The 25,902-nt window shown below is 46.7% G+C and overlaps 2 protein-coding genes across 3 annotated transcripts in view; one reads left to right on the top strand and one right to left on the bottom strand.

The window, feature by feature from the left end:
* The window catches only part of ANK2 (ankyrin 2), a 696,877-nt gene that overhangs the window by 367,153 nt on the left and 303,822 nt on the right, over window positions 1-25,902 (top strand). The window lies entirely within an intron of this gene.
* LOC148504794 (sperm acrosome membrane-associated protein 6-like) lies at window positions 9,344-10,351 on the bottom strand. The gene has a single exon (XM_088448419.1). It carries the CDS (start codon window positions 10,349-10,351, stop codon window positions 9,344-9,346), a length of 1,008 nt encoding a protein of 335 aa, XP_088304545.1.

Raw genomic sequence — 25,902 nt, 5'->3', positions numbered from 1 at the left:
ATGCAGATACACCCGCAGTCACACACAGAATATAGGCCTGCCACAGATCATTTTAATCAGCAGAAGCTGCTGTGCGCCCTATTCGCAGGGAAAAATTTGCACAAAGTAACTCTGCGCTCACGTGTTATGTGTCGCACGGAGGATAGTTGTATGTGGACACATCTGTATGCATTAGTCACAGATAAGATTGTGACCTGTGTGGTGCAATTAGCATGAGGCTCAGAGGCCTCCTGATGGAGGGGAAAGCCACCTGATGTGGGATGGGGAGCCCTCTTGATAGAGGGGAAAACTACCTGATATGGGCTGGGTAGCCCTCCTGATAGAGGGGAAAACCACCTGATGTGGGATGGGTAGCCCTCCTGATACTCCTGATGGAGGGGAAAACCACCTGATGTGGGATGGGGAACCATCCTGATGGAGGAGAAAACCACCTGATGTGGGATGGGGAACCCTCCTGATACTCCTGATGGAGGGTAAAACCACCTGATGTGGGATGGGATACTCTCCTGATACCTCTGATGGAGGGGAAAGCCACCTGATGTGGGATGGGTAGCCCTCCTGATACTCCTGATGGAGGGGAGCCACCTGATGTGGGATGGGTAGCCCTCTTGATACTCCTGATGGAAGGGAAAACCACCTGATGTGGGATGGGGAGCCCTCCTGATACTCCTGATGGAGGGGAAAACCACCTGATGTGGTGGCTTTGAGGAGTTTAAATCAAGATACTGTAAGACTGCCACTGTGGTGGGACTACAAATCACAAAATGCCCAGTCTGTTGCCGACTGCATCACATGCCGGGAAGTTGCTCCACCAAAGATCTGCCCCCAGCCTCAGTCGCTGGTGCCCCAGGCAATTGCTTGCCATGCTCTCTTACCCGCAGCTCAGTTTGATGCATTCTTGTTGACATCCAGCTCCTGGAAGAAGATCTGCAGTTGTGCTTATAATCCTGGGCCAGCCACTCAAGACTTTGCTGCATGAGTCCACGGCTAGGGCTGCCGCCAGGGAGGAGTGGAACAGAGAGTTGTGGGTGTGTGGGGGCCCCAAGACTAGTGCACAGATCCACGGCTAGGGCTATCACCAGGGAGGAGTGGGACAGGGAGTTGTTGGTGAGGGGATGCGCCGGGACTGCTGCATGGGTCCGAGCTGAGGCTAGGGCTGCCAACAGGGAGGAGTGAGACAGAGAGGGGGGCGCTGGACATGTCACACTGACATAAGCTGCTGAGGAGCAGCGACACCAATGAGTAGGGACAGGCTATAGATAGATGGAGACGGCAGCTGATCGTCTGACACGGAGCTCTGCACTAGTGTATGGTGACTTCTCAGGTGCCGGGAAGAGGTGCCATGTATTGGGCGACCGTGACAGTACACTCCAGGTACATAGTTACAGCCACAAGTGTGGTGAGTATATTGTGGGCGCTGGAGGAGGTGCCCCTTCAGTGCTGGAGCCCGGCGGCAGGCGCCTCCATTGTCTCCCATAATTCTGCCCATGGTACAATCACTGTTACAACTGTGGTAAAACAAGATACCACATGCAAGAAACGGGGGCTCCAGGCCCATTAGTAGTCCCTGGCCTTTTGTGCTCCCATGAATTTTTTTGTTCCTACGCCTCTGATTCAAGATATATCAGTATGACTCTAACTGTCCATTCAAAGGTAATGAAGTAGCTGGTTGCTATGGAAACACAGGGGGTCATTCAGACCCGGTCACGAGCGCTGAGCTCTCGCAACCGGGTCGATGTTGCCCCACTGGGCATGCGCATGACGGGCGCTCCGTCACTAGGGGTTTCGCACCAGACGGGATGAGCTGTCGATGTTGAGTGACAGCTCGCCCCGTTTGGTGGGCGGGCAGGGGGCGTGCCTGGCCAAACGGAGGCGTTCCAGTTTGGCCCAGGCACGTTTGGGGGCGGCCCCACTGACATCATTGCTGATGTCAGTGGGGAACTTCCTGCTCGTTCAGAGCAGGAAGCTCCCTGGGGCTTACGAGAGCCCAGACCCAACCTTAGGGTCTGGTCGTAAGCCCCGATGGTCTTGACCATCGCGACCATCACCCTTGTCGGTCGCTAGAGCTGTGGGTGTTAACCAACAGTCTAGCGATCGACAAGGAGGCGGCACTTAAAAAAGTTAGTGGCCGCCCTCATTCAGAGCGATCGCTTGCAGCATGCGATCGACTTTGAATGAGGTCCATAGTCTTTGTCATGTAATCTATGGCCCTGATTCAGAGCCGGACGCTCTGACAAAGCTCTCACTCTGAATCAGGGCCGTCCCTCTGAATTTTAGAGCTCGCATAGCTGTGGGTGACCACCCACAGCTATAGCGAGCGTCAAAAAAGATGGTCGCGATGGTCAAGACCATTGCGACCATCGGGCTTGCGACGAGACCCTTGTGGTAGGGTCTCATCTGCCGAAAGCCCTGGAGTGCTTTCGGCTCTATCAGGCCAGTCACGCCCCCGGCATGCTCACCAAAGGGGGCGTGCTGTCACTCACCATCGACAGCACGCCCCCTTTGTAGAGAGACTTGGAGCGACGGCTTGGCCGTCACTATCCAGGTCTCACACATGCGCACGAGGGAGCCGGCTCCCTCGTGCGCATGCGCACTGGGCCAACATCGACCTGCTTGCGAGCGCTCAGATAGATCTAGATAGATAATATTTGATAACACCGTAAATGTAAACAACACATCAATATGTTTAGTAAATCAGGTCTCACCCACTTCATCTATAGATTCCCATGTGTCAAGCTGCAAGATGTACACCGATCACGTAGTGAGCAGCAGGGCCGCAACTGGGGGGGGAGCTAGGGGGACACGTGCCCTGGATGTCGGGATTGAGGGAGGCACCATGGATATGATAGCCCGGGTGACTGCAGGTGTTGATTTGGAGCCGTACTGGCAGGCAGCGCCCGCAGTCCTTGAGAGACACAGCACTGCCTCATTTTAATGTGGCGCTGGTCGTGAGCTAATCAGAGATTGCAGACTGGCAGCCAATCAGCAGCAATTATCGGTCCGTGAGCTCCAATTTGCTCGTGACCAATGCCACATTAGAATGACGGCAGGGCTGTGTCTCTCGAGGGCTGCAGATGGCTTCCTGCCAGTGTGGCTCCAAATCAACACCTGCTGATGCAGGCACATGGGGACAAGGTAAGAGGCTGTCGGAGGTGAGAGGAGGAGGGTAAGAGGCTTCTGGAGTGGGAGAAGGAGGGAAAGAGGTTGCTGGAGTGGGAAGGACGTAATGTGTAAGGGGCATTACTGTGACATAATGTTTAAGGGGCATTACTATGTGGCATAATGTGTTATAAGGAGCATTACTGTGGCATAACGTGTAAGGGGCATTACTGTGTGGTATAATGTGTCCATTACTGTGTGGCATAATGTGTTACAAGGGACATTACTGTATGGCACAATGTGTTATAAGGGGCATTAATTAGTGTGACATAATGTGTAAGGGGCATTACTGTGTCATGAAATCACACACCCTTTTCGGGAGTGCAGAAGAACGTCCTCTTTGTTTTTTTGTGGGTTTTTTTTTCTGGGAGTGCCAAATTACTGTCCCGAGTGACAAAAATCCTAGTTTCGGCCCTGTTAGCAGAATAGAACAAATGTGTCACCAGCAACGTCCATCACATGCCCAGTGCTATCCATAATGTGGAGAAGTGAGGAAATAAAACTGGAAGCGACCAGGTCCCTGTAATTCAAACCAGCACCTGCTCAGTGTGCCCGTTCTCTCTATATGTAAGTAATTCCATTCATTCCGTGGCAAACCATAGGTCTTGGATACCAGTGGCACTCAATAGTGGTCGGTTTGATAAATCGGTTCCATATCCGGTTGCAGCTACCCCAGCTGACATTTCAGTCATGACGTGAGTGCGGACTTTAACTTATATTTATATTTATCAGACAGCCGGCATGCTGGCTTCCGAAATCCCGATCAGCGTGAGAACACCGGTGCCAGAATCCCAACATGGCTGGAGGTGCCGAAGCTGTATTTCCGTCATGCCGATTGTAAGTATAGCGGGGCCGGATAGGTGTTACCCGCAGGGGGGGGTTAGGGTTAGGCTGCGGGAGGGGGAAGGTTAGGGGTATGCTCCAGACAGGGGGGTTAGGATTAGGCACCACCGGGGAGGGGTTGGGGTTAGGCACTAAGGGGGAGGGTTAGGGTTAGGCACTAAGGGGGAGGGTTAGGTTTAGACACTTATCGGGAGGGTTAGGGTGCGGGGTAGGGAGGGCTATTATTAGGGTGCAGAAAAGGAGGGAACAGTACTTTAGTTCCCCTGTCTGGATTGTAGGGAGGGCCGCCATCGGAGGGGAGGGCGGCTGCAGGGACTCCGGGCCCGGGTAGCAGAGCTGCAGAGGAGTAGAATGCAGTGATGTGTGGTACCGCACGTCACTGGTGGAATGCACTGGCAGCCAGAGAAGAAAAGAGTTTCGATGGCATTTAAAACATGGAGCCGGCCGCTAGCCAATCACAGCTCGTGGAGCGGCAGCCAGCCAATCAGCAGCAGCCAATCGCAATAAAAGTGGTGAATGAAACCCTTTCACCTTCTAGAGAAGATGGTATAGAGTGCCTTCTCTTAATCTTTTGCGATTATTGAAACTTGGTCCCTCTCAGAGGTTATTTGCTGATGTATATGTGTTTGTGTGTATATGTGTGTGTATATATATATATATATATATTTATATATTAATATTAGAGATGTGCGCCGACCCCTGTGTTTTGGTTTTCTAATTTGTCGACGTGTTTTGGTTTTGCCAAAACCACCCTCACACGTTTTGTCTTTGGTTTTAGATCTGATTTTAATTGAACAAATCAACTAAAATTACATCATTTGGGCCTGTTTTTGTTCTTACAGTATTATTATCCTCAATAACATTCATTTCCAGTCAATATATATATATATATATATATATATATATATATATGTCAGTTGGGTGGCACTCACTTTAATTGCATATATACATGTATACAATATATGTACTGTATATACTGTGTATGTATAATTGTGTATATATATATATATACTATGTATATATAACGGTATATGTCTATACAGTATGTGTGTGTATATATATATAGATATAGAAATACTGGCGCACAATTTTTTTAAATCCCTACTGTAAATAGTCTTGTGACAAACAATGTCACCAATTAATTCTTTGTGATATTTGTGAATTGCAAAAAAAAAACACTCCTGATGATAACAGGTGGCTGCAATCTTCTAATAATCCGTATGGCAACGGGTAAACAAGGGTGCTGAAAAATAAGAAGACGTGCGCCTAATAGTGTAGTTTTTAAAAAACAGCAAATAGTGCTCAAAATAAGTAATGTGCGTACCAAACAAAAACTTTCAATAAAGCTTATCTGATGTCCAGGTCTCCCTCATATGGTCAGGAAACAACTGCCAATAGATTCCGGAGACAGGTACCCTCTTATATGGACCTTAAATGAAAAGGCAGACACTCATGGGCAAAAAAAAAAGGTATGTCATGCAGCTTTTCCATCGGTTCCAGCTAAGACCCCGATTCTGCTAGCAATCTGTATCACATCCCAGATGCACAGGCTTCAGTGTTTCTCGGCCTGCTAGACCTCAAGCAAGATCTAAGCCTGCTTACGGAAAAGCTGCATGACATACCTTTGCATGACATACCATACGTCTTCTTATTTTTCAGCATATATATATATATATATATATAAAAAATGGCATAAAGCTTGGCACTCCTCCTCAGTCAGTGATTTTCGGGTGCCCTCCGCAAGTAACAAAAAACTATAATGTAGAAAGTGATAGCAGCGGCACTCCTTAGTAATAAATCAATAAACAGATGAAGTTCTAAACTTCTTTACTTCAAGTAAGGCGGGAGGCGAAAAAGTATTGCGGGTTCGAAACATATTGAATATGGGCCTATGTGTAAGAAGCCTTAATGGGACATGTGAAACTGTAAGTTTTTTTGTCTATGGAATATATATATATATATATATATATATATATATACACAGTCAGGTGCATAAATATTAGGACATTGACAGAATTTTCATATTTTGGCCTCTATTCACCACCACAATGGCTTTGAAATGGAACAAACAAAATGTGCTTTAATGGCAGACTTTCAGATTTAATTTGAGGGTAATTACATCCAAATCAGGTGAACGGTGTAGGAATTACAACGGTTTCTATATGTGCCTCCCACTTTTTAAGGGGCCAAAAGTAATGGGACAAACTAAACAATCCGAAATCTATCTTTCACTTTTTAATACTTTGTTGCAAATCCTTTGCAGGCAATTACAGCCTGAAGTCTGGAACGCATAGACATCACCAGACGCTGGGTTTCATCCCTGGTGATGCTCTGCCAGGCCTCTACTACAAATGTCTTTAGTTCCTGCTTGTTCTTGGGGCATTTTCCCTTCAGTCTTGTCTTCATCAAGTGAAATGCATGCTCATTCGGATTCAGGTCAGGGGATTGACTTGGCCATTGCATAACATTCCACTTTTTAGCCTTAAAAAACTCTTTGGTTGCTTTTGCAGTATGCTTCAGGTCATTGTCCATCTGCACTGTGAAGCGCCGTCCAATCAGTTCTGAAGCATTTGACTGAATATGAGCATATAATATTGCCCGAAACACTTCAGAATTCATTCTGCTGCTTTTGTCAGCAGTCACATCATCAATAAATACAAGGGAACCAGTTCCATTGGCAGCCATGCATGCCCACGCTATGACACTATCACCACCATGCTTCACTGATGAGGTGGTATGTTTTGGATCATGAGCAGTTCCTTTCCTTCTCCATACTCTTCTCTTCCAAATCACTCTGGGACAAGTTAATCTTTGTCTCATCTGTCCATAGGATGTTGTTCAAGAACTGTAATGGCTTTTTTAGATGTTGTTTGGCAAACTCTAATCTGGTCTTCCTGTTTTTGTGGCTCACCAATGTTTACATCTTGTGGTGAACCCTCTATATTCACCCTTGTGAAGTTTTCTCTTGATTGTTGACTTTGACACATATACACCTACCTCCTGGAGAGTGTTCTTGATTTGGCCAACTGTTGTGAAGGGGTTTTTCTTCACCAGGGAAATAATTCTTCTTTTATCCACCACAGTTGTTTTCCGTGGTCTTCCGGGTCTTTTGGTGTTGCTGAGCTCTCCGGTGTGTTCTTTCTTTTTAAGAATGTTCCAAACAGTTGATTTGGCCACACCTAATGTTTTTGCTATCTCTCTGATGGGTTTGTTTTGATTTTTCAGCCTAATGATGGCTTCCTTCACTGATAGTGACAGCTCTTTGGATCTCATATTGAGAGTTGACAGCAACTGATTCCAAATGCAAATGTCACACCTAGAATCAACTCCAGACCTTTTACCTGCTTAATTGATAATGAAATAATGAGGGAATAGCCCACACCTGTCCATGAAATAGCTTTTGAGTTGATAGTCCCATTACTTTTGGCCCCTTAAAAAGTGGGAGGCATATATAGAAACCGTTGTAATTCCTACACCGTTCACCTGATTTGGATGTAATTACCCTCAAATTAAATCTTAAAGTCTGCAGTTAAAGCACATCTTGTTTGTTTCATTTCAAAGCCATTGTGGTGGTGAATAGAGGTCAAAATATGAAAATTCTATCAATGTCCCAATATTTATGCACCTGACTGTATATATATATAATATATATATATATGTCTCATTGTCTGAACAAAATAGGTCATGTGGTGACCAAAATTTGATAACACTCTGTGGCACGTGGCAAACCTAATTTTCATTGCGCGTACCCCTTGCGGTCACAGCCTTAGAAAGGAGACTGAAAGCTCTAGAAATGGGGGATGGGGGGATGCTTTGGGGCGTGCCTGGTACTTACGGACATGCAGGGCTGCCCCCAAGCTCTCCTGTCTCTGAATAGATGCCGCGCGCATCTATTTACCAGCGGTGATCGCTACACCACTATTTTTCACACCTGCGGGACACTGCGGCCTACGGGTGGGGATGTCACACGCCATGTTGTTTCAGCGTGGCACTGCCAAATGGGCAGTGCCCATTCTGTTCTTTTGAAATCGGGCAGGACGCTATATATACACACAAATGCATATATGCATATTTATATATATATACACACACACACACACACACACACACACACACACACACACACACACACACACACACACACACACATATATATATAAGACACCAGCGTTCTGGGTGCCCAAACACTTCAGGCAGACTGCACTCACACTAAAATTTCAATAATGGGTCCACAAGAACCTCAACTTCAACGTTTCAGTTTATGAATCAAACTTTTGTCAGGAACAATTATAACAACATTAAGCTTACCTTTATAGATGCTCCACATAAATCTGGATACCTATCATCTACCATGATCCAAGCATGGCCAAGGTGTACAGCAGCTGTCGGGTGGGTACTCCTCCCCCAGGATGGCAGATCGGAGCAGGGATATTAGGCTCACTCTAAAGCCCCGGGCACAGGCTTGCTGACCGAGGAGGAGTAGGCCTGTATTTGTACTTAATTCAACAATATTAATAATGTAGGGGTTCCACCAGCGGTCACTGTAAATGGTGGCTGCAGATCTAGATGGGGAGGTCCCATGTGCTCCCATTGGAAAAAACAATAATAAAAAACCTGATGACCTGCACCTGTCAATTTAGTTGTAAATGTTGCAATTAATATGTGCCCCTTAATACTCAATTCCAAGGTACTGTGTGACTATTTGACCAATAAATATATGCTATTAAAGATAATGTAACGAAATAAACAATAACAGAAAATGGTATAAAGAAAATCCCTTTTATTAGAGTCACAGTGCTTTAAGGATGATGGGGGAGTAGCATGGAAAGGGGTACCATATGGGATATACCAGGCATAGAGGTGGGCGTCCCTCACCTCCAGCAAATGTGGGTTATAAAGTCCTGGTGAGGTCCCACCTGTGTTAAATCGTCAATCTTCTTGCTCCCTTGTTGATTCCTTCTTCAGGTTGCAGTCGATGGTGCTGACTATACAGCCACTTACTCAACTTCCGCAGTGCCCTCCAGGGTGAATACTGTCTCCAGTGCAGAATGAGGGAGCGTGTCTCTTGCGGGCTCGACTCTGCCAATTGCAGAGGAGACTAGATGGGCAGCCCATGCTATATGAGCCGCTAGTAGAGAATGCGGCACCTCGCCAGGTGGTCGCAGTGTCTTCCGGGATTGATGTAATTTTTGGTGCTGCAGTCTAGCGAGATAACGTGGCCTAGACTAGATCAGGTCCCGGGGATCTTGTAGTGAGAGAGTCTATGCCAGGATGTTAAAAGCTAACAGTCTTTGTGGGATAAACCTTATAATAACAGGTGTTGATGAATGACGCATGTCGGTCAAACAAAGTCTTCGCCAGGTTCTTTTTCAACATTAGTTGCATAGCGAAATGCAAATATTATCATTACAGTCAGCAAAAAGCAGATCAGTGCGATCACTGCAGTGATGGCGATGCAGGTTGGGATACTCGTTGATATTTTATTTTTAATCAGATCTACTATACTGATGTGTTCCCGTGTTGGCTTCTCTGGCTCAACAGTGATGTCTGAGTGCAGGACGTCATCGAAGATATTCTCTAGCTCTGCAATTTCCTTTCCTAGTCTCCGGGTCACTTTCAGGTAATAAAAGGACTCTGCTATTACATCGTTATCCTCATCCTTTATTTCACAAGCATATGTCCCCTGGTGGAATGATCGCGTAGGCTCAATTAGAATGTGCAGGTCTGGTCCTGTATAAATACTGGTGAAGTAGCTCATATCAGTCACCCGGATGTTTCTAGCAAACTTCCATGTTACGGTTATGTACTCAGGAAGGGGAAAGGGCACGCTGCAATAAATGTTTGCCTCTGTCAGCTCTAATACGTCGATGTCTTCAAGTGGACACTCCACAGGTACCTGACAGTCCTCCACTGTGCATTCATCACACTTAAAGACACGTGCCGCTTTTTGAAGACCGCAGGTGGATATACAGTTTTCAGCTGGATTCTGCAAGATAATTTGTTTCACACCGTCTGTCAAAGATCTTATCTTGTGTTCAAAAGCCGCTGTCCAATCTTTTGAAGAAAGTGATGGCTGGATCTCTTGGACAGTTTTATTAAAGCTTAACAGATACTCTCTAACTCTGATCATCTGTAAATATGGTAGAAGAAGCTCATCCATGGGTTGAAATCCTTTTCTTACTGTATTCAGGCATTCAACTGCATCCATCTTATCCAAGTTATTGGCATATTGGCAAATTCTTGCTTTATCCTCGGGTGTCACTAGACAGTTATAGCAACAATCATATACATCTGCTCTACAGAAAAGATATAAGACACAAAGAAGAAGGCAACGCTTCTGTACTCCCATGGTTTCCAGCAGCAGCGTTGTGTCTTCCTGTCCGCCAACAATCGTAGAAATTGTCACGCTTTAAAATGAAGAATAGCCTTAAGTATGCGTCTCCTTCGGTTATAAATACCTTTAGGTTCAGCCTACCATTAGGTTATGAGTCTCTGTAGACTATGTATCACCTTAAGTAGGAGAGCATGTGTGCAACAATAGGCCTTTGTGAGGTCACAGTACTGGTTTGTCACATGTCATGTGGTTACCAGCAGACTGTTATATGTGATGTATGACAATCAGATACCTTACATCTTATTTGAAGATAATTTCAATTAGTGTTATGTTTATTTTATTCTATCTTGTCTTGTAGAACATCCCCATTAACATGGTTGTATAGTTACAAACTGTCTGTAATCACTATTCTTATTTTCATGTCTTTATAACTGAATATATATTGCACAGGAAAATATTAAAAGGTCAGCAAAAATGTCTTGATGGGGGATTCAGGTTAAATACGGGAGAAAAATGGTCAGAATTTGCGCATTAGAATCCTGCTGTGTATTTGTCATATATGTAAATGACCATGAAATCCTGTGTTACCTTGCCACTGCAGACAGTCCATACTTATTTCTCCTGCCTTATCATCAATATATACAGTGACGGGCTTTCTTTTGTTCTTTTTATATGCACCTGTCGACCTACGCTATGTAGTTAAAACAATGAATAAGGAATAAATCAACTGTACATGTGTCCATTAGAAAATGTTCTTACAGGATTGGAAAAGCTAAATAAAAAAAAAATTGGATTTGTACACCTGCAAGAAGCAAAAAATAACAGATAGGATTAATATATATATATATATATATATATTTATATATATATATATATATTAATACACACACGGGTTGGGTATGGGATCCCGGCTGTCAGAATACCGACACTAAAAAGCAAGTTCCCTACCGCTAACCCTTACCCCTCCCCGCACACTAAATCTAACCCTCCCCCCTTACTGCCTAATCCTAACCCTCCCACTAGTGCCTAACCATAATCCCTAACCTAACCCCCGATACTTACCTTTGGGGTGCCGGTGGTCAGTATACTGGTGCTGCGATCCTGACTGCTGTCCTGTGCAGGCAATTAGAACGTAAGTTTCCCGTATGCCAGGATGCTGACTACATCTTCATACATACACTATATATAAATACAGATGTGCCCTGATAAATCTAGCCTCCTTGAGCTCTAAACAGCCCTTCTAGTCGCACAATGCCGAGGTGTGACTTGGTAGCACCGAGCATCTTTTCGTGCGATGCATCTTATTCGCACAGTGATGTGAATAGTTAGCATAAGCAACTTCTGCTGATTAAAATTATATAAAGTTGGATAAATTCTTTATAAACACAACTGTCTGTACGTGTGTTGATTTTCTCACCAGTATTTACTGTAAGGTACCAGGATTTAAGGGTCCCTATCTGACCTCTGCTGGAGCCTGGATGAAGTTCCAGATTTAACATTTCCATGCACTCGGATGCCAGGCAAACTTGCACCCTATTACATTCTCAATCCTTCAAAATGAAAATGTGCAAGTTTGTACTTGCACTAAAACTCACACCTTATTACAGTACATCCCGCCCTATGTATCTATTAAAATTATTATCAAGCCTATATACAATATATTCGTATAAGACCTTTAGTGTGCGGCTTATAAGCCAGCCATTCTGTATGCCAGCCTCCATGAATGAGGGGAGTGTAATTAATTTAAACTGCATTTCATTACGGTGGTACAAGTTATGTTAGTGTACAACTTACATAAACCAGAAGACCCATGATTTGGGCTGCAAGCTTAAAGGCTCTATTTAGTACACATAAAAACCTTCTCTTAGTGATATAGCCCCAATAGGTTTCAATGGGGAGTGATCAGTTATGCTATGATAGAAACGTTCAAATATATAAAGGGTTTTAACAAGGTAAAGGAAGGTGACATTCTTCAAAGAAAGAGAAGTATTAGAACAAGAGAACATGTTCTGAAACTGGAGTGTGGTAGGTTCAGGGGAAATTTGAGGAAAAATTACTTCACAGAAAGGATATTGGACATGTGGAATAGCCTCCCATCAGAGGTGGAAGAGGCTAAGACAGTAGAGCAATTTAAACATGCATGGGATAGACATAAGGATATCCTTCGGAAGAAGTAAGGATCAATAAGGGTTGATCAATATGTTTAAAAATGGGGCAGACTAGATGGGCCAAGTGGCTCTGATCTGCTGTCAAATTCTATGTTTCCATGCTATTTATGGAGAAGAGAAACTTTTCTCTTCTGCAAATTGTTCTCCAAAACTTGACACCATTTTTACATGCTGTTAAGGTCAGATAAAACAGAAAAACACACAATTAATTTTGCAGGTACATAAAAAAATACACTTAAAAAAAATATGTATTATAAGGCCACAGTCGTGCCCTTATATTAAGGCTGAATCGAAAAACACGGAATTCTCCATAGAGAATTCCAAAGGGCGGGGGCAGGGTGTTTAAAGAGCTACACCTCAAAAGTTATTGGAGTTACTGGGCTGAAATTTTGGACGGGTGGGTAGAACTGTCACTCAGGGCTGCATGCCAAATTTCAGGGCAAAAAAAGAAAAATGAGGATTTGGGAGTAAACTAAAGGCCTGATTCAGACCCACTCGCAAGCGGCTGTCCGCTCACAGGTGGGTCGATGTTGTGCACTGCGCATGCGCACGACGGCGGGAGCTCCGTCGTGCGCATGCGCCAGACGCGATGAGCGAAGGAAAGTCCTTCGCTCGTTGTGTCTGATCAAAGGGGGCGTGCTGTCGATGTTGATTGACAGCACGCCCCCTTTGGTGGGCGTGCCTCCCTGACGGTAGGCGTTCCCAAGGGAACGCCTACCGTCAGAAGCCGGCCCACTGACATCACTAGTGATGTCAGTGGGAGTGATTTTGGCTCTGATAGAGCCAAAATCACTCCGGGCCTTGCGGTTGAAAACCTCAACCGCAGGCTCCGGCTCGCAGTTTCGATGGTCGCAATGGTCACGACCATCGCGGCCATCAAACTGCACGCTCGTATAGGCTGTGGGTGGTGACCCACAGCTATACGAGCGTCCAGGAGGACGCTCCAGAATTATGGAGGGCGGCCCTCATTCAGAGCGTGCGCTCTGCTCAGAGCGTACGGCTCTGAATGAGGGCCTAAATCTCCAACTGTCACTTTTTTCTGACACTCTTGAGTTAGGACCACTTTTCTGCTGTTCTCTATGGGAGATTTTTGGGAAGGCATAATTCAGGGCAGGGGGCAAATTTAGACTTGGGGTTTGTTTTATTAGGTAGTAATTGTTCCAGACTAGGGCCTTTTGGGGTTCAGGTATTTGAGAAAGTTACAGTTTTTAAACTATTACCTCACGAGTCCAGCAGGTATAGTCATTGTAGCGTCACTTGGGTGCAGTAAGATGGCTGCCTTTTGCGGGCGGTATGGAGGGCCGGGCCTTTGAGGATAAAAGCGGTCATTGACCGGCCGGGACCCGGGTGGTAGCGGGCATCAGCTGCGGCCAGGATCCGCAGACTGTAGCGGCGGCAGTGTGGGCGGCAGGACCCGGGGGAGGTAGCTGCACACAGATGCAGGCTTGGATCTGGAAGATCCGTGATAACTGCATCTGTGTTTAAATAAATAAACAGAAGCAGGGACGGGTCAGTGAGACCCGTCTGTGCTTCTGTGTTTAGTTAAAAAAAAAACCTGTGTAAATATTTTTTTTTCTTTTTAAACGGCGTGGCCCCCTCCCCAAAGACAACAACCAGCATTGGGCTTTGAAGACCCAGTACTGGTTGTGCTAAATACAGGGGACAAATGACGTAGGGGTCCCCTGTATGAAGCACAACCAGCAACAGGCTTTTCAGAAACAGTCCTGGTTGCCAAAATACGGGGGACAAATGACATAGGAGTCCCCCATACGAAACGCAACCAGCACTGGGCTCTGAGCCGGCCCTGGTTCTGGGGGGTGGGGCCACGCCATTTTTCTTTTTTTTTACACAGGTTTTATTTTTAAACAGAAACACAGATCGATCTCATTGATCCTGTCCATGCTTCTGTGTTTATTTATACAAAGATACAGGTATCACGGATCGTTCAGATCCAAGCCTGCATCTGTCACGGCCAGGATTTCTCGGCATGGTGGTCACCGGGTATTACCTGTGAGGGCATTGTGGCGAGGGGTGTCTGGCGAGGGGCATTGGCTGCGCGTGGTTCTGTGCGGGCACATTGTCACTAGGGTGAGGCCTGGCGGTGCTTCCGTTCTGTTTGGCATGGGCGCCGCCATCTTGCCTGCAGCCATGTGATTCAAGCTGTCCAATCCTGGTGGGTCATGTGTTCTTTCCAGCCAGTCACAGTGCGGCACTAGTTATTTAGGAAGGTCCAGAGCCTTCCTTCCTTGCCAGTGCAACTGTTTTCTCAGCTGCAGCTGAGAGAGTACCTGTGCCTTATCTGCCTCCTTGGAAGCGCTACTAGCCTGTACCTTGCCTGCTCCAACCTGCTGGACTTACCCTGCACCCTCCATTTACCTTTTCCCCTGCCTGAGTATCTGAACCTGCTTTTTCCCTGCACCTTGCCTCCACTTGCACCCAGCTGGACTTCATTACCTCTGCCTGCATTCTGTTACAGCTCACCATACCTACATACTGGACTATTCCTGCCTGTCACTATCTGGACATTCTCCCATTTACCCCACTACAGTTATCAAGTGCACTTTAGTGTTTTACCTGGACTTTTTCGTTTGCCATTCCCATGTCTACTAAGTCACTTATTAAAAATTCCACCTTTTTATTTTAAATTTGCTTCTGTGTCTGCTCCTATCACCACCCCGGGTCCACAAAAAAATCAGAATCTTACAGCATCAGTCTGATGCTACCTCCCCTGGGTCCTGCCGCCTGCACCACCGCCGCCGCTAACGCCCATGGGTCCTGGCCGCAGCTAACGCCTGCCATCCTCCGGGTCTGCCCACGGATTCGTGAGGTAATTGTTTAAAAACTATAACTTTCTCAATTACCTAAACCCCAAAAGCACCTATCCTGGAACAATAGCTACCTATTAAAGCAAACCCAAAGTGTTAATTTGCCCCCTACCCTGAGTTATGCCTTCCCCAAAATCCCCCATAGAGAACAGCAGAAAAGTGGTCCTAATTGAGTGTCAGAAAATACTGACAGTTGAAAATTTTAATTACTCCCAAGACCTAATTTTTTAAGTTTTCGCCCTGAAATTTAGCATGCATCACTGAACGACAGTTCTACCAGCCCATGCCAAATTTCAACTACATACCACCAATAGCTGTTGAGATGTAGCTCCTTAAACACCATATTTCCAAAACACCCCCCCCCCTGGGATTTCTCTATGGGAAAATTCCGTTTTTTTTGTACAGGACCTGTACGTCGCTCGTCCCCTGTGTTTTGGCAACCAAGATTGGCTCTGTTTAGCCTGGTGCTGGTTGTGCTTAATACAGGGAACCCCTACGCAGTGTCGGACTGGGGCATGAAGGGCCCACCAGGGGATTGCAATGGTAGGGGCCCGGTGAACGGGTGTGACCAGCGATTTTGTTGGTGTTGTCATCAACTGAATGGGCGTGACCATCCAACAAAGGAGATGTATATTGATAATTCAAATTAGATTCATCAATGTTTCGATGTTGTTAACACTGTCCTCAGGATGACACACTGATGTACAACACATCACACATACATGATGACACCTACAGCAATTATACAAGTGACTTGTATAATTGCCGTAGGTGTCATCATGTATGTGTGATGTGTTGTACATCAGTCAGTCATCCTGAAGACGGTGTTAACAACACCGAAACGTTGATGGATCTAATTTGAATCATCAATATACTGTTATATGATTTTATATATATATATATATATATATATAGTAAGCAAATGACCCAATACACTCCTTCCCAGTGAATTCAAATGCCGCAGTGCCTGCTGCCAATGCACAATGTATAATCCCAAAAGCGGCACTCAGCGATCTGGTTTAAATAATTCAAGATGGCACAACAGGTACTGCAACATTTTGTGCTTTATTTGCCCGTCGTCAAGCTATACTTGTTCATTTATATAGCCTGACGACGGGCAATTAAAGCCTGAAAGTTGCAGCACCTGTTGTGCCATCTTGAATTATTTAAACCAGACTGCTGAGTTCCGCTTTTGGGAATATATATATATATATATAGTGATCGCGCTGAGCAAAAAAATTAGTGGGTCCCAGGAACCCCCACTTTAAATAACTGGGGCCCATCACAAATATTATGGTACAATGCTGGGGGCAGGTAGCAGTTGGGGTAGAGGGGGTTGAGGGTAAGCAGTAGCTGGGGTAGAGCTGGAGATAGAGGCAGGGAGAATTGGGGGGTAAGGGCCGGCAGTACTGGGGTCAGGGAGGAGGTAAGTGCAGACAGCAGTTGGGAAAGTGCTGGGGGGCAAGGATGGAGCTAGGGGCAGACAGTGCTAGGTGTAGGGGGCTAAGGGTAGAAATCAGCTGGGGCAGCATTGGAGCAAGAAGGTGGTTAGGGGCAGGCAGTACTGGGGACAGTGCTGTGGGGTAGAGAGGTGGTAGATAGCAGCTAGGACAGTACTGGAGGCAAGTATAGCATTAGGGTCAAGCAGTACTGGGGGTAGGGAGGGGGCAAGGATAGATAGCAGCTGGGGCAGGACTGAAGGGCAAAGACGGGGTTAGGTTAGGAGTAGGGAAGGGTTAAGGGTAGATAGCAGCTGGGGCAGTACTGGGGGGACGGGGTAAGGATAGATAGTAGCTGGGGCAAGCAGATGCTTAGGGACAGGCAGTACTGGGGGTAGGCTCTAAGGCACTGCAGGCACAGGGGGACACACACACACACTATTGCAGGGGATACACACATCCCTACCATACAGGGTCACAGCCATAAGTCTTAACCATCTCTCCAGGCACAGATGCAAGGCAGGGGAGTGTAGGCAGGCATGGGGAGGGGGACGCATCATGGTGCAGTGACAGAGAGCAGCGCTTACCTTTACGGAGGAGGAGGGTGGCTGCACTGCACTGGGTGTCAGGCCAGTCTCTGAGGCATAGGTACATGCTGCTGGCGGCGGCTAAAGGAGTCAGTGCACCCTGTAGAGGATGCAGAGGCACCGTTGGAGACTGACATGAGCTGGAGGAAAGAGACCAGTAGATCAACGCGCTGCGCTGGCAGGCACAGAGAGGGGAAGGAAGACACTGCAGGCTGCGATTGGCTGAAGAGATGAACCCAGTGATTGGCTGGAGGCAATGCTGCTGCTTCTTCCGGGGAGTGGGTGGAGCTGGTCGGAGCTGCCTGGAGATTGGGTGAGGGGTGGGGACTAATGAGGAAACTCCACTGGTGGCTATTGGTTGTGAGGATGCCGCCGGTGACTATTGGCAGCACACATTGGCTGTTTTTAAAATTGGGTCCCCAACAGCCTGTAGCATGTAAAAACGCGCTGTAGTGAGTATTTTGCAATCCCTGAGATATATATATATATATATATATATATAGTGCGACGGTGCAGTAGTCCTGGCATCTTAGGGGTCTATTCATAAAGAACATGAAATGGCTACAGAAAAAAATCACTATATATCGCATCACATTGATACGATATATAGTGAAGTTTAGTAGCCATTCATGTATATTTACCTCCCAGGTGTCTTTGGGCGCTGTGCTGCCCCTCCGCAATCCTTGAAAGCAGTGAGCCTGATATGCCTGCTTCTCACTGCGCATGCGTCGGCGTCTGAGAGCAGCAGGTCAGGTCAGACCTGCTTCAAATCACGCTTGGCAAAAAGGGGCGGAGCCACTGCCGGGTGCCGGGCAGACAGCAGGGAAGTATGCAACTTCCATGCTCTGTTCGGCTTGCGGTACAGAAGACGCCATCCTCAGATGATGAATCTGTACCGCAGGGGAGGAACGGAAAGCTGAGCTTTCCGTTCCTTAATAAATTGCACTCACCATACAAAAGTATGGTGATGCGATTCATACACAAGGCTGGGGTGATACTGGAGAAGGAATAACCTTCTCCATGGTAACTTGCTGCATGGATTACTGACACACCACCTCTCACACAGTGATGAGGAGGATTACCTTCTATCGCAGCACACAGGGAGGATCAGCAGGAAAATCAGTAATTTTTCAGCCCCACGTGCTAATGGTATCTCCGCTACTGGCATCTTGTGGTCTCTGTAGGAAGAAAAGAGCTACAGTATGAGACTGGGCACCGTGATTGCGCTATCAACCTCCTCCACAGCTTCCCAAAAGCACGTCCAGCCATCGCAGTCTACCATGGTCCGATAGAACACCATGCATGGCGGAATCTGCCGCCTCTTCACCTTAACACGTATTTACACAGCCACTTCCCAGCGCCACTCACTGCTTGTCTAGTGGTGATCTCTCCACGGTTTGGACTCCCCTATATAGGTCACTGGCTGCAACGGCTGGGCACATAGTGATGCCATGTCTTTCCAGGCAACAATCAGTCTCCCCTCTGAGTCCTAGCTCTTTGTGTTTTCTTCACACAGCACAATGTTTGGGGCAGGCAGTGTTGTTATGTAGGGAACACACATATCAGTGATTGCCCCCCTCGGCCAGTATCCCTGGCGAGTGCCATCTTGGCAGAGGGGTAGATACTCCCCTGCCTCAGGGCCCTCTCATGCCCTAGACAGCTCTCAGTATACCAATTTCTTCCACTACCTCAACCTCCAACACACACACACACACACATATTCTTCACCAGCATGCACAAATAGAAGCACACATGCAAGTCACGCACTCAAACACAGACACACGTTTCCCTCCATGTTCTTTTACGTTGACAAGCAGCAGAGTTCGGACTCTGGAAGGGTCAGTCCTGGATTTGCAGCAAGTTTTCCTCTCCCTCTGACAGCAGCAGCACTTTCAAATCTCTCTAGTGAGAGTCCCGTGTAGCTCCGCCCCTTAGCCCCGTTAAGCTCCGCCCCCTCTCAAAGTGATGCAGCCGTTGTTAGAGCCACGGTGGGTCCTAGTGCCCGCCAGCTCTAACAAACCTCATGGAGTCAGCAGCAGCGCTGCTGCTAATCTCCTTAGAAAAAAAAAAGTAGCAGAAATGATAGGTGGAGGGGTACTTCCCTCGCCCTGGCTCCCTCTGGCTCTGCTTAAGGCGGCAGCATACCTCCCCCTTAACGGCCCGCTAAGCCCCGCCCCCACATAGAAAGGGGCGTGGCCACAATGCAGTTGGGCCCACCGGGGAAATACCCGATTCCCCGGCAGCCCAGTCCAAGCCTGCCCCTACGTCATTTGTGCCCTGTGTTTAGCACAACCAGCACTGGGGGTCCAAAGCCCGATGCTGGTTGTGCTGTGGAGGCACGTCATTTTTTAAAATATATTAAGCATTAATTTTTTAAAACAATACATGGATGGATCTCACTGGTACGCCTATGCATCTGTGTCTTAGTGAGTCCCTCTGTCGCCCAGTGATGCTTCTGTGCATGCCCGTTGCTGCCACTGCTCCGCACCCCCACTGCTGCCACTGCCCCACACATCTGCAGCCTCCCCCCATAGCCGTCTGTCCGTCTGCACCCTTAAAACACCTCCTGTGTGCTGTCTGCTCCTCCACCCGTCCTAGGTCAAAATTTATTTTTCATAAGAAAAGTTTTATTTTAAAGTCCCTTTTAAGTGCCTTCTCTCTAAATACTATACACTGTATAATATATGGGATGTAGACGGTCTTAATACCGGCGCCAAAATCCTGACAGGTCGGGATCCTTGTACCAGAATCCCGACCGTCGGCATCCCGAAGGTAATTGCACAGGAGGAGGGTAGCGTTAGCTAGCGGGGTTAGGGTTAGGCATCGGGGAGGGCCGGTTAGGATTAGGGTGCGGGGAGGTTAGGTTAAGGCACTAGGGGGAGAGGTTAGGTTTAGGCACCGGGGAGGGGGTGTTAAGTTTAGGCACCGGGGAGGTTAGGTTTAGGCACTAGGAAGGGGGCGTTAGGTTTAGGCACCGAGGATGGCGGGTTAGGGTAGGGGATAGAAAAGTACTCACCGTTAGGTTTATGCCCAACCCATAATATATATATAATTGTTTTTTATAGCTTTGTTCCAGAAAAACAGCCCTGCATATCAGAGGCGTAACTAGGTTCTTTGGCGCCTGGGGCAAGATGAAAAATCCCCCCCCTCTGCCAAAAATGGGCGTGACAACATGCCATATAAGGGTTGTGGCCACTGAAAAATGGTGACACGCCACCGTTTCTCGTCACTCTGGGAACATTCTTTTCCATTCCAGTTTGAATCTCAGTCCCAATTTGAAGTATCTTGAGAGTTAGAATTCACAGACATTCACTGTAGTGACAGATGGCTCCATTGGTAAGGTGACTGACTGCAAAGCATGAGGTGCTAAGTCCGAATCCTAGGTATGTCTATTTTAGATTAATAAGAATGTAAAGTAGCTTCATATAGTTATAATTCACAGTCTTCCCTCATAATAGCAGATGGCTTCATTGGTAAGCTGTCTGACAGCAAAGCATGAAGTGACTGTACAGTATGTGAATATGGCTGAAGGGGAGGAGATGTGATCAGATGCAGAGAGGAGATGGGCGAAGTCACAGAGCAGGAAGCTACATTGCAGAGGGATGTTTCCTCTATAATTGCAACTTCCGCATAAGTTGCCCAGAGCACGTGCCCTGCTCACCCCGCCCTAATTGCGCCACTGCTACACTGCAAGAAGCGCCAGTTATACATAGGGGCACACTGAGGGCCTAATTCAGCCCCACTCGTGAGTGCTGAGCGATCACAAGCGGGTCAATGTTGGCCCAGTGCGCATGCTCACGACGGACTCGGCTCCGTCGTGCGCATGCGCGCGACCCATCTAGCGACGGGCAAGCCGTCGCTATGGGTCTCGCTACAAAGGGGGCGTGCTGTCGATGGTGACATGGGGGGGCGGTCGGCCAAATGCAGGCGTGCCAATGCGTGCATAAATTATCCACTGCGATACCCTGTGCAACCTGAGACCTCATAACAAGCGCTGAAGTAAGCAATTCCTGAGTGACCTGCCTTAACTGTTCTCGATTGTACCAATGTTTTCGCAGTCTTGTTAACCATTACGGATGTGTGTGGAAAGTAAAGTGGGCATCCACATGTAGTGCAGCGGCAGCATTGCGATCGCTATGGATTAGCATACTATCTCACTGAACTGCGTGCGTACGCTATATTGCTCTGATATATTGCTCTGATAGAGCCAAAAGCACCCCAGGGCTTGCGGCAGATGAGACCCTACCACCAGAGCGAGCGGTCTGTCAGAGCGTCCGGCTCTGAATCAGGGCCTCAGTCGCACACGAGTGTTGAATAACAATCAGCACAGTCTCCTGGTGACTTATACACATTTTCAGCAATGAAAAGACGCTCAGCAGCTTCAGAGTCTCACAGGAGCAGACGTGCTGAGCATAGGCAAACGCAGGGGGGGTTTCTGTCTGCCTGGAAAACCCCCTCCCCAGCACACACCATGACCACAATAGAAATAGTAATAGAATAGAATTTTACTAGAGCTGCATGTTCTTCTCAGTATCACAAATGAAATAATTGGCACCACCTGTGGATCTTCTAACATGTATAAGCCAGTAATAAATAATCTGTGCACCAAATAGGATATTTGGAAAACATTCACTGTTAGGGATGTGCTGCTATAGAGCCCAATATGTACATATTTGTCCAGGGCAGTGCTAGGGTCTTCTGCTGCTCCCCCAGGCTCCCGAACTTGCTCCAATGCCCTGGAATGGTGCCCACATCTGAAAAAAAACATTCTGCTCAGAAAGGATGGCGCTACTGCCGCATCTAATGGCTTACTGTGATCGCTGGTCCTGTATATGCTGGAATTATGACACACAATACACTTGTATGATGCATATTAAAGCTGGTTAAGTGCTAATTCTACCCTCTTCATGGACTGGCCACACTCACTCTAAAATCAGGCATTTGGAAACCCCCCTCTGAAAATCTTATGCAGTGCCCCTTTTACAGTGCCCCATGTACAGTGCCCCCCTATATAGTGGTCCCCCTATGCAGCGCCACTTATACAGTGCCCTCAATAGTGCACCTTATGCAGTGCCCCCAGTAGTGGTCCCCCGCCTATGCAGTGCCTCCAGTAGTGGTCCTCGCTATGTAGTGCCCCTATGAGGTGCCCCCAGTACTTCCCCTTATACAGTACCCTCAGTAGTGCCCCTTATACAGTGACCCCAGTATAGATCCCCCCTATGCAGTGCCCCCAGTAGTAGTCCCCCCATGCACTGCCTCCAGTAGTGGTCCCCCCTATGCAGTGCCCCCAGTAGTTTCCCTTATACAGTGTCCCCTATGCTGTACCCCCAGTTGTGCCCCTTATATAGTGACCCCAGTAGTAGTCCCCCCTATGCAGTGCCCCCACCCCTATGCAGTGCCCCTTACATATATAGGACAAAGACACAATTAAAAAAAAACCACTTACCTGAATCACCGCGCCTGTCGCTGTTGGCTCCTGTGTCTTCCCGGCCCGCTCTGAACTATGGGAGAGACGTCATAACGTCTCTCCCATCACCCACTGCAGGAGCCGGAAGGTGGAGCTCATGTCTGACTCTCATTGGCTGCTAAAACAAACACACCGCCGCCGGGTAGTACGAGTGTACTACCCGGCACCAGCGGCGGTGTGCTTGTTACTGTGTAAGGTGGACCGCACTACACTTACTGATCGGCAGGCACGGGGTATTTCTGGGTACTCAGAAACCCCCCCTGCGTGTGCGGATAGATAGATAGATAGATAGATAGATAGATAGATAGATCTGTGTATATACTAACTGTAATGCCCGGCGTTGCCTGGCTTTTATTTATTTTTTTCCCTGTCTCCTTCTTTAATCTTTCTCTCTCCTCCTCCCCCCATCATTCTTTCTCTCCCTGACACTATCTCCCCACCTCTCTTTCTATTACTCTATCCTGCACATCTCTGACACTAGTGGGAAGAATCAGAGCTCATACCAGTTGTCTTTACATTCAAACATGTTGACATAATTTTTACCATCAGTCACTTTTAATATATGTATGTGTGTGTGCAAGTATTAAAATAATTAGCATTTATGTGTTTGTTTATTTTGATTCTATAATCTATAATAGTATTGACCTAGGCTTATTATTTTTAGTAAGACAATACCTCTTTCCGTGCAAGCAAATTATCTGCTTGATTCACCAAAGAGTTTGTCCTGTCCTACATTAAAAAAAAGTTAATAAATTAATAATATATGAAGCCGTAAAGAGCCTGGTAACATAGGGATGCCCGCACTTAATATTCTGAGCACCAGCTGGCCAGCCCAGTCATTCTATCAGCTTAATTCTCTTTGTGCAGCCACAACACACCCTGCTGATAATTATAGACACAAGTGCGGCCAGGCAGGAGAAAAGCCTTTTAACTATTTTGTGCGATTGATTTTGCACACTTTTTCCCCAAAGAATACAGAATTAGTAATGTGCATAAAACAAAATGAGCAAAATGCCAATTTGTATGTTACTGGGTCCCAATACTTTTACTGTAAATTACCAGTTTGTTATTTACACTATTTTATTACATGTAACAGCATATAATTTAAAAGCAGCTAATAATCAAAAGGGAAACCTAGTTTGCCCTTTAATTCACTACTTCATTGTCATATAAATTTGATATTCACTACTTCATTGTCATATAGATGTGATATATACTAACGGTAAACCTTACTTGGCATACTGAGGTGTATTGATAAATGGGGACCACCCCCATGGGGTACCTGCTGCCTGCGGTGCCAACTTCCGAATATATCGCCCAAAAGATGTTGCTGCTGGAAGGAATAATATGGAGAGAGGTGGCACACAGTGGAGACTGTTCTGGGTGCAAGGACTGCAGCGCAGGGCCCCCATTGACCCATGAGTCTGTAAGTACCACACACCCAACACTGATTATAGATATGCCACTGGTGACACAGTGTAGTCTTACTACAAAAAAAAAACTAGGGGTTTGTTTATCATAGAGAGAAAATCCCTATATCCAGTGACAACAGGTGTTTCACCAGAGATAGAGCTTCTCCCTGTTTATGAAGTGTTGAAATATGTGTGTACTTGTGGCGGTAATATGGCAGAGTTATAGTACACACAGCTCAGTACTTAACCAGTTGGTAGGTTTATTTAGCACTGCAGTAATGTGGATGCACAGCCATACTCACAGTTCTGCATGTAACAGACACCCAGCACGGAATGGAGCTTGAGCGGAGCATACAGACCACCAGCCGGTGATTGGTAGCGGTGCAGGATACAAGAGGTGAATAGCGTGTGGGATGCAGTATATCACAGGTTCTCATTGGGCTAAGTGGAACATCTCTGTGTCCCACTGTGGCGCTCTAACATAGTGACAAAATGGCGTCGTGCATGCTCAGAAGCAGGGGCATCTTAAGAGAGGAGGGGGCCCGTGTGCACTCCCCGTGCGGGGCCCCCTCCTCTCTCCCTGGTGGCCGGCAGCTGACTGACGCGGCTAGCCAGCCACCGGAACCTTAGTAGACTCTGGGTACTAGAGTGTGCCTGGAGTCTACTGCGCATGCGCAGAATGCCGGAAAATGGCCGCGGCGGCCATTTTCCGGTGTTCTGAGCAGCCCAGACACCCGACGTGGAACCACGGACAGGTAAGTCTAAAATAATATGGGTGCAGGGTGTGCGGTGCAGGGTCCATTATAATGCACCCATTATAGATATGCCACTGCTCAGAAGACTAAACGGTGTCCATCTTGGTAAAGTAGTTGATCCCTCCCTGAAGGAGCATCACAGAGACTGTGCAGTAGTGCTCTCCAGTCAGTGAAAGCTTTTCATGGGTAATCCTAGTTAAGAATGATTTCGGTGGTACAGGTCATCTTACTATATAAAGCTATTTGTTATTGTTTAAACCATTGTAACTAAGCAGATATATGTAATGTGTGGCTACACACTACATAGATCTGCTTAGCTGCAATGGTTTAAACTAGCAATTACACCTAGTCTCATATGGTTAGAATTACAAGGCTTCCTATGCTAGAGCAAATAGTTAATGTGTCTGACTGTGGTGTATGCTGGGAATTTATTTTAAATAAAGTGGGATTTTATTGAAGGTGCACATAATACCATCTGTGTGCATATACAAGAGCCAATCAAATTAGCCTGCTTTCCCCGCCACCCAATACATCAGTAGAACATCTGAAAAACTTGTGATAGAAAGGAAACATTGGATCCTCCCCATTGCAAGGTTAGCCATCATCTCAGAAAATTGTCCGTCAGGAGGGTTTCTGGGTACTCAGAAACCCCCCTGTGTGTACCACTGCTTTAGAGGTGGTCATGAAGTGCCTGAACATGATGTGGCAATATCTATAAGGAATGTGAGTAAAAATTGATGATCCCAGATGGTAAAGGTGAGTGTCCGATCTGCAAGAATTATGGGTGATATAAGATGTCAAAACAGTAGTAGTGTAAGGGATAAAATAGAAGAATAATGGGAAAAGACAAGTTAGGAGGTAGGATGAGGGAGAACCATGGTGTATCTTCAGAGACAATAGTGCATCAAACTAG

This window comes from Taudactylus pleione, unplaced genomic scaffold (genome assembly GCF_031769625.1).
Source record: "Taudactylus pleione unplaced genomic scaffold, aTauple2 ptg000454l, whole genome shotgun sequence".
Taxonomy (NCBI): Eukaryota; Metazoa; Chordata; class Amphibia; order Anura; family Myobatrachidae; genus Taudactylus; species Taudactylus pleione.
Note: the sequence above shows the minus strand (reverse complement) of the source record. Positions and strands in the feature narration are given on the sequence as shown.

What these genes read in the sequence shown, in the direction of transcription:
- LOC148504794 (XM_088448419.1), bottom strand. Translation starts at nt 10,351, where the DNA reads ATGGGAGTACAGAAGCGTTGCCTTCTTCTTTGTGTCTTATATCTTTTC.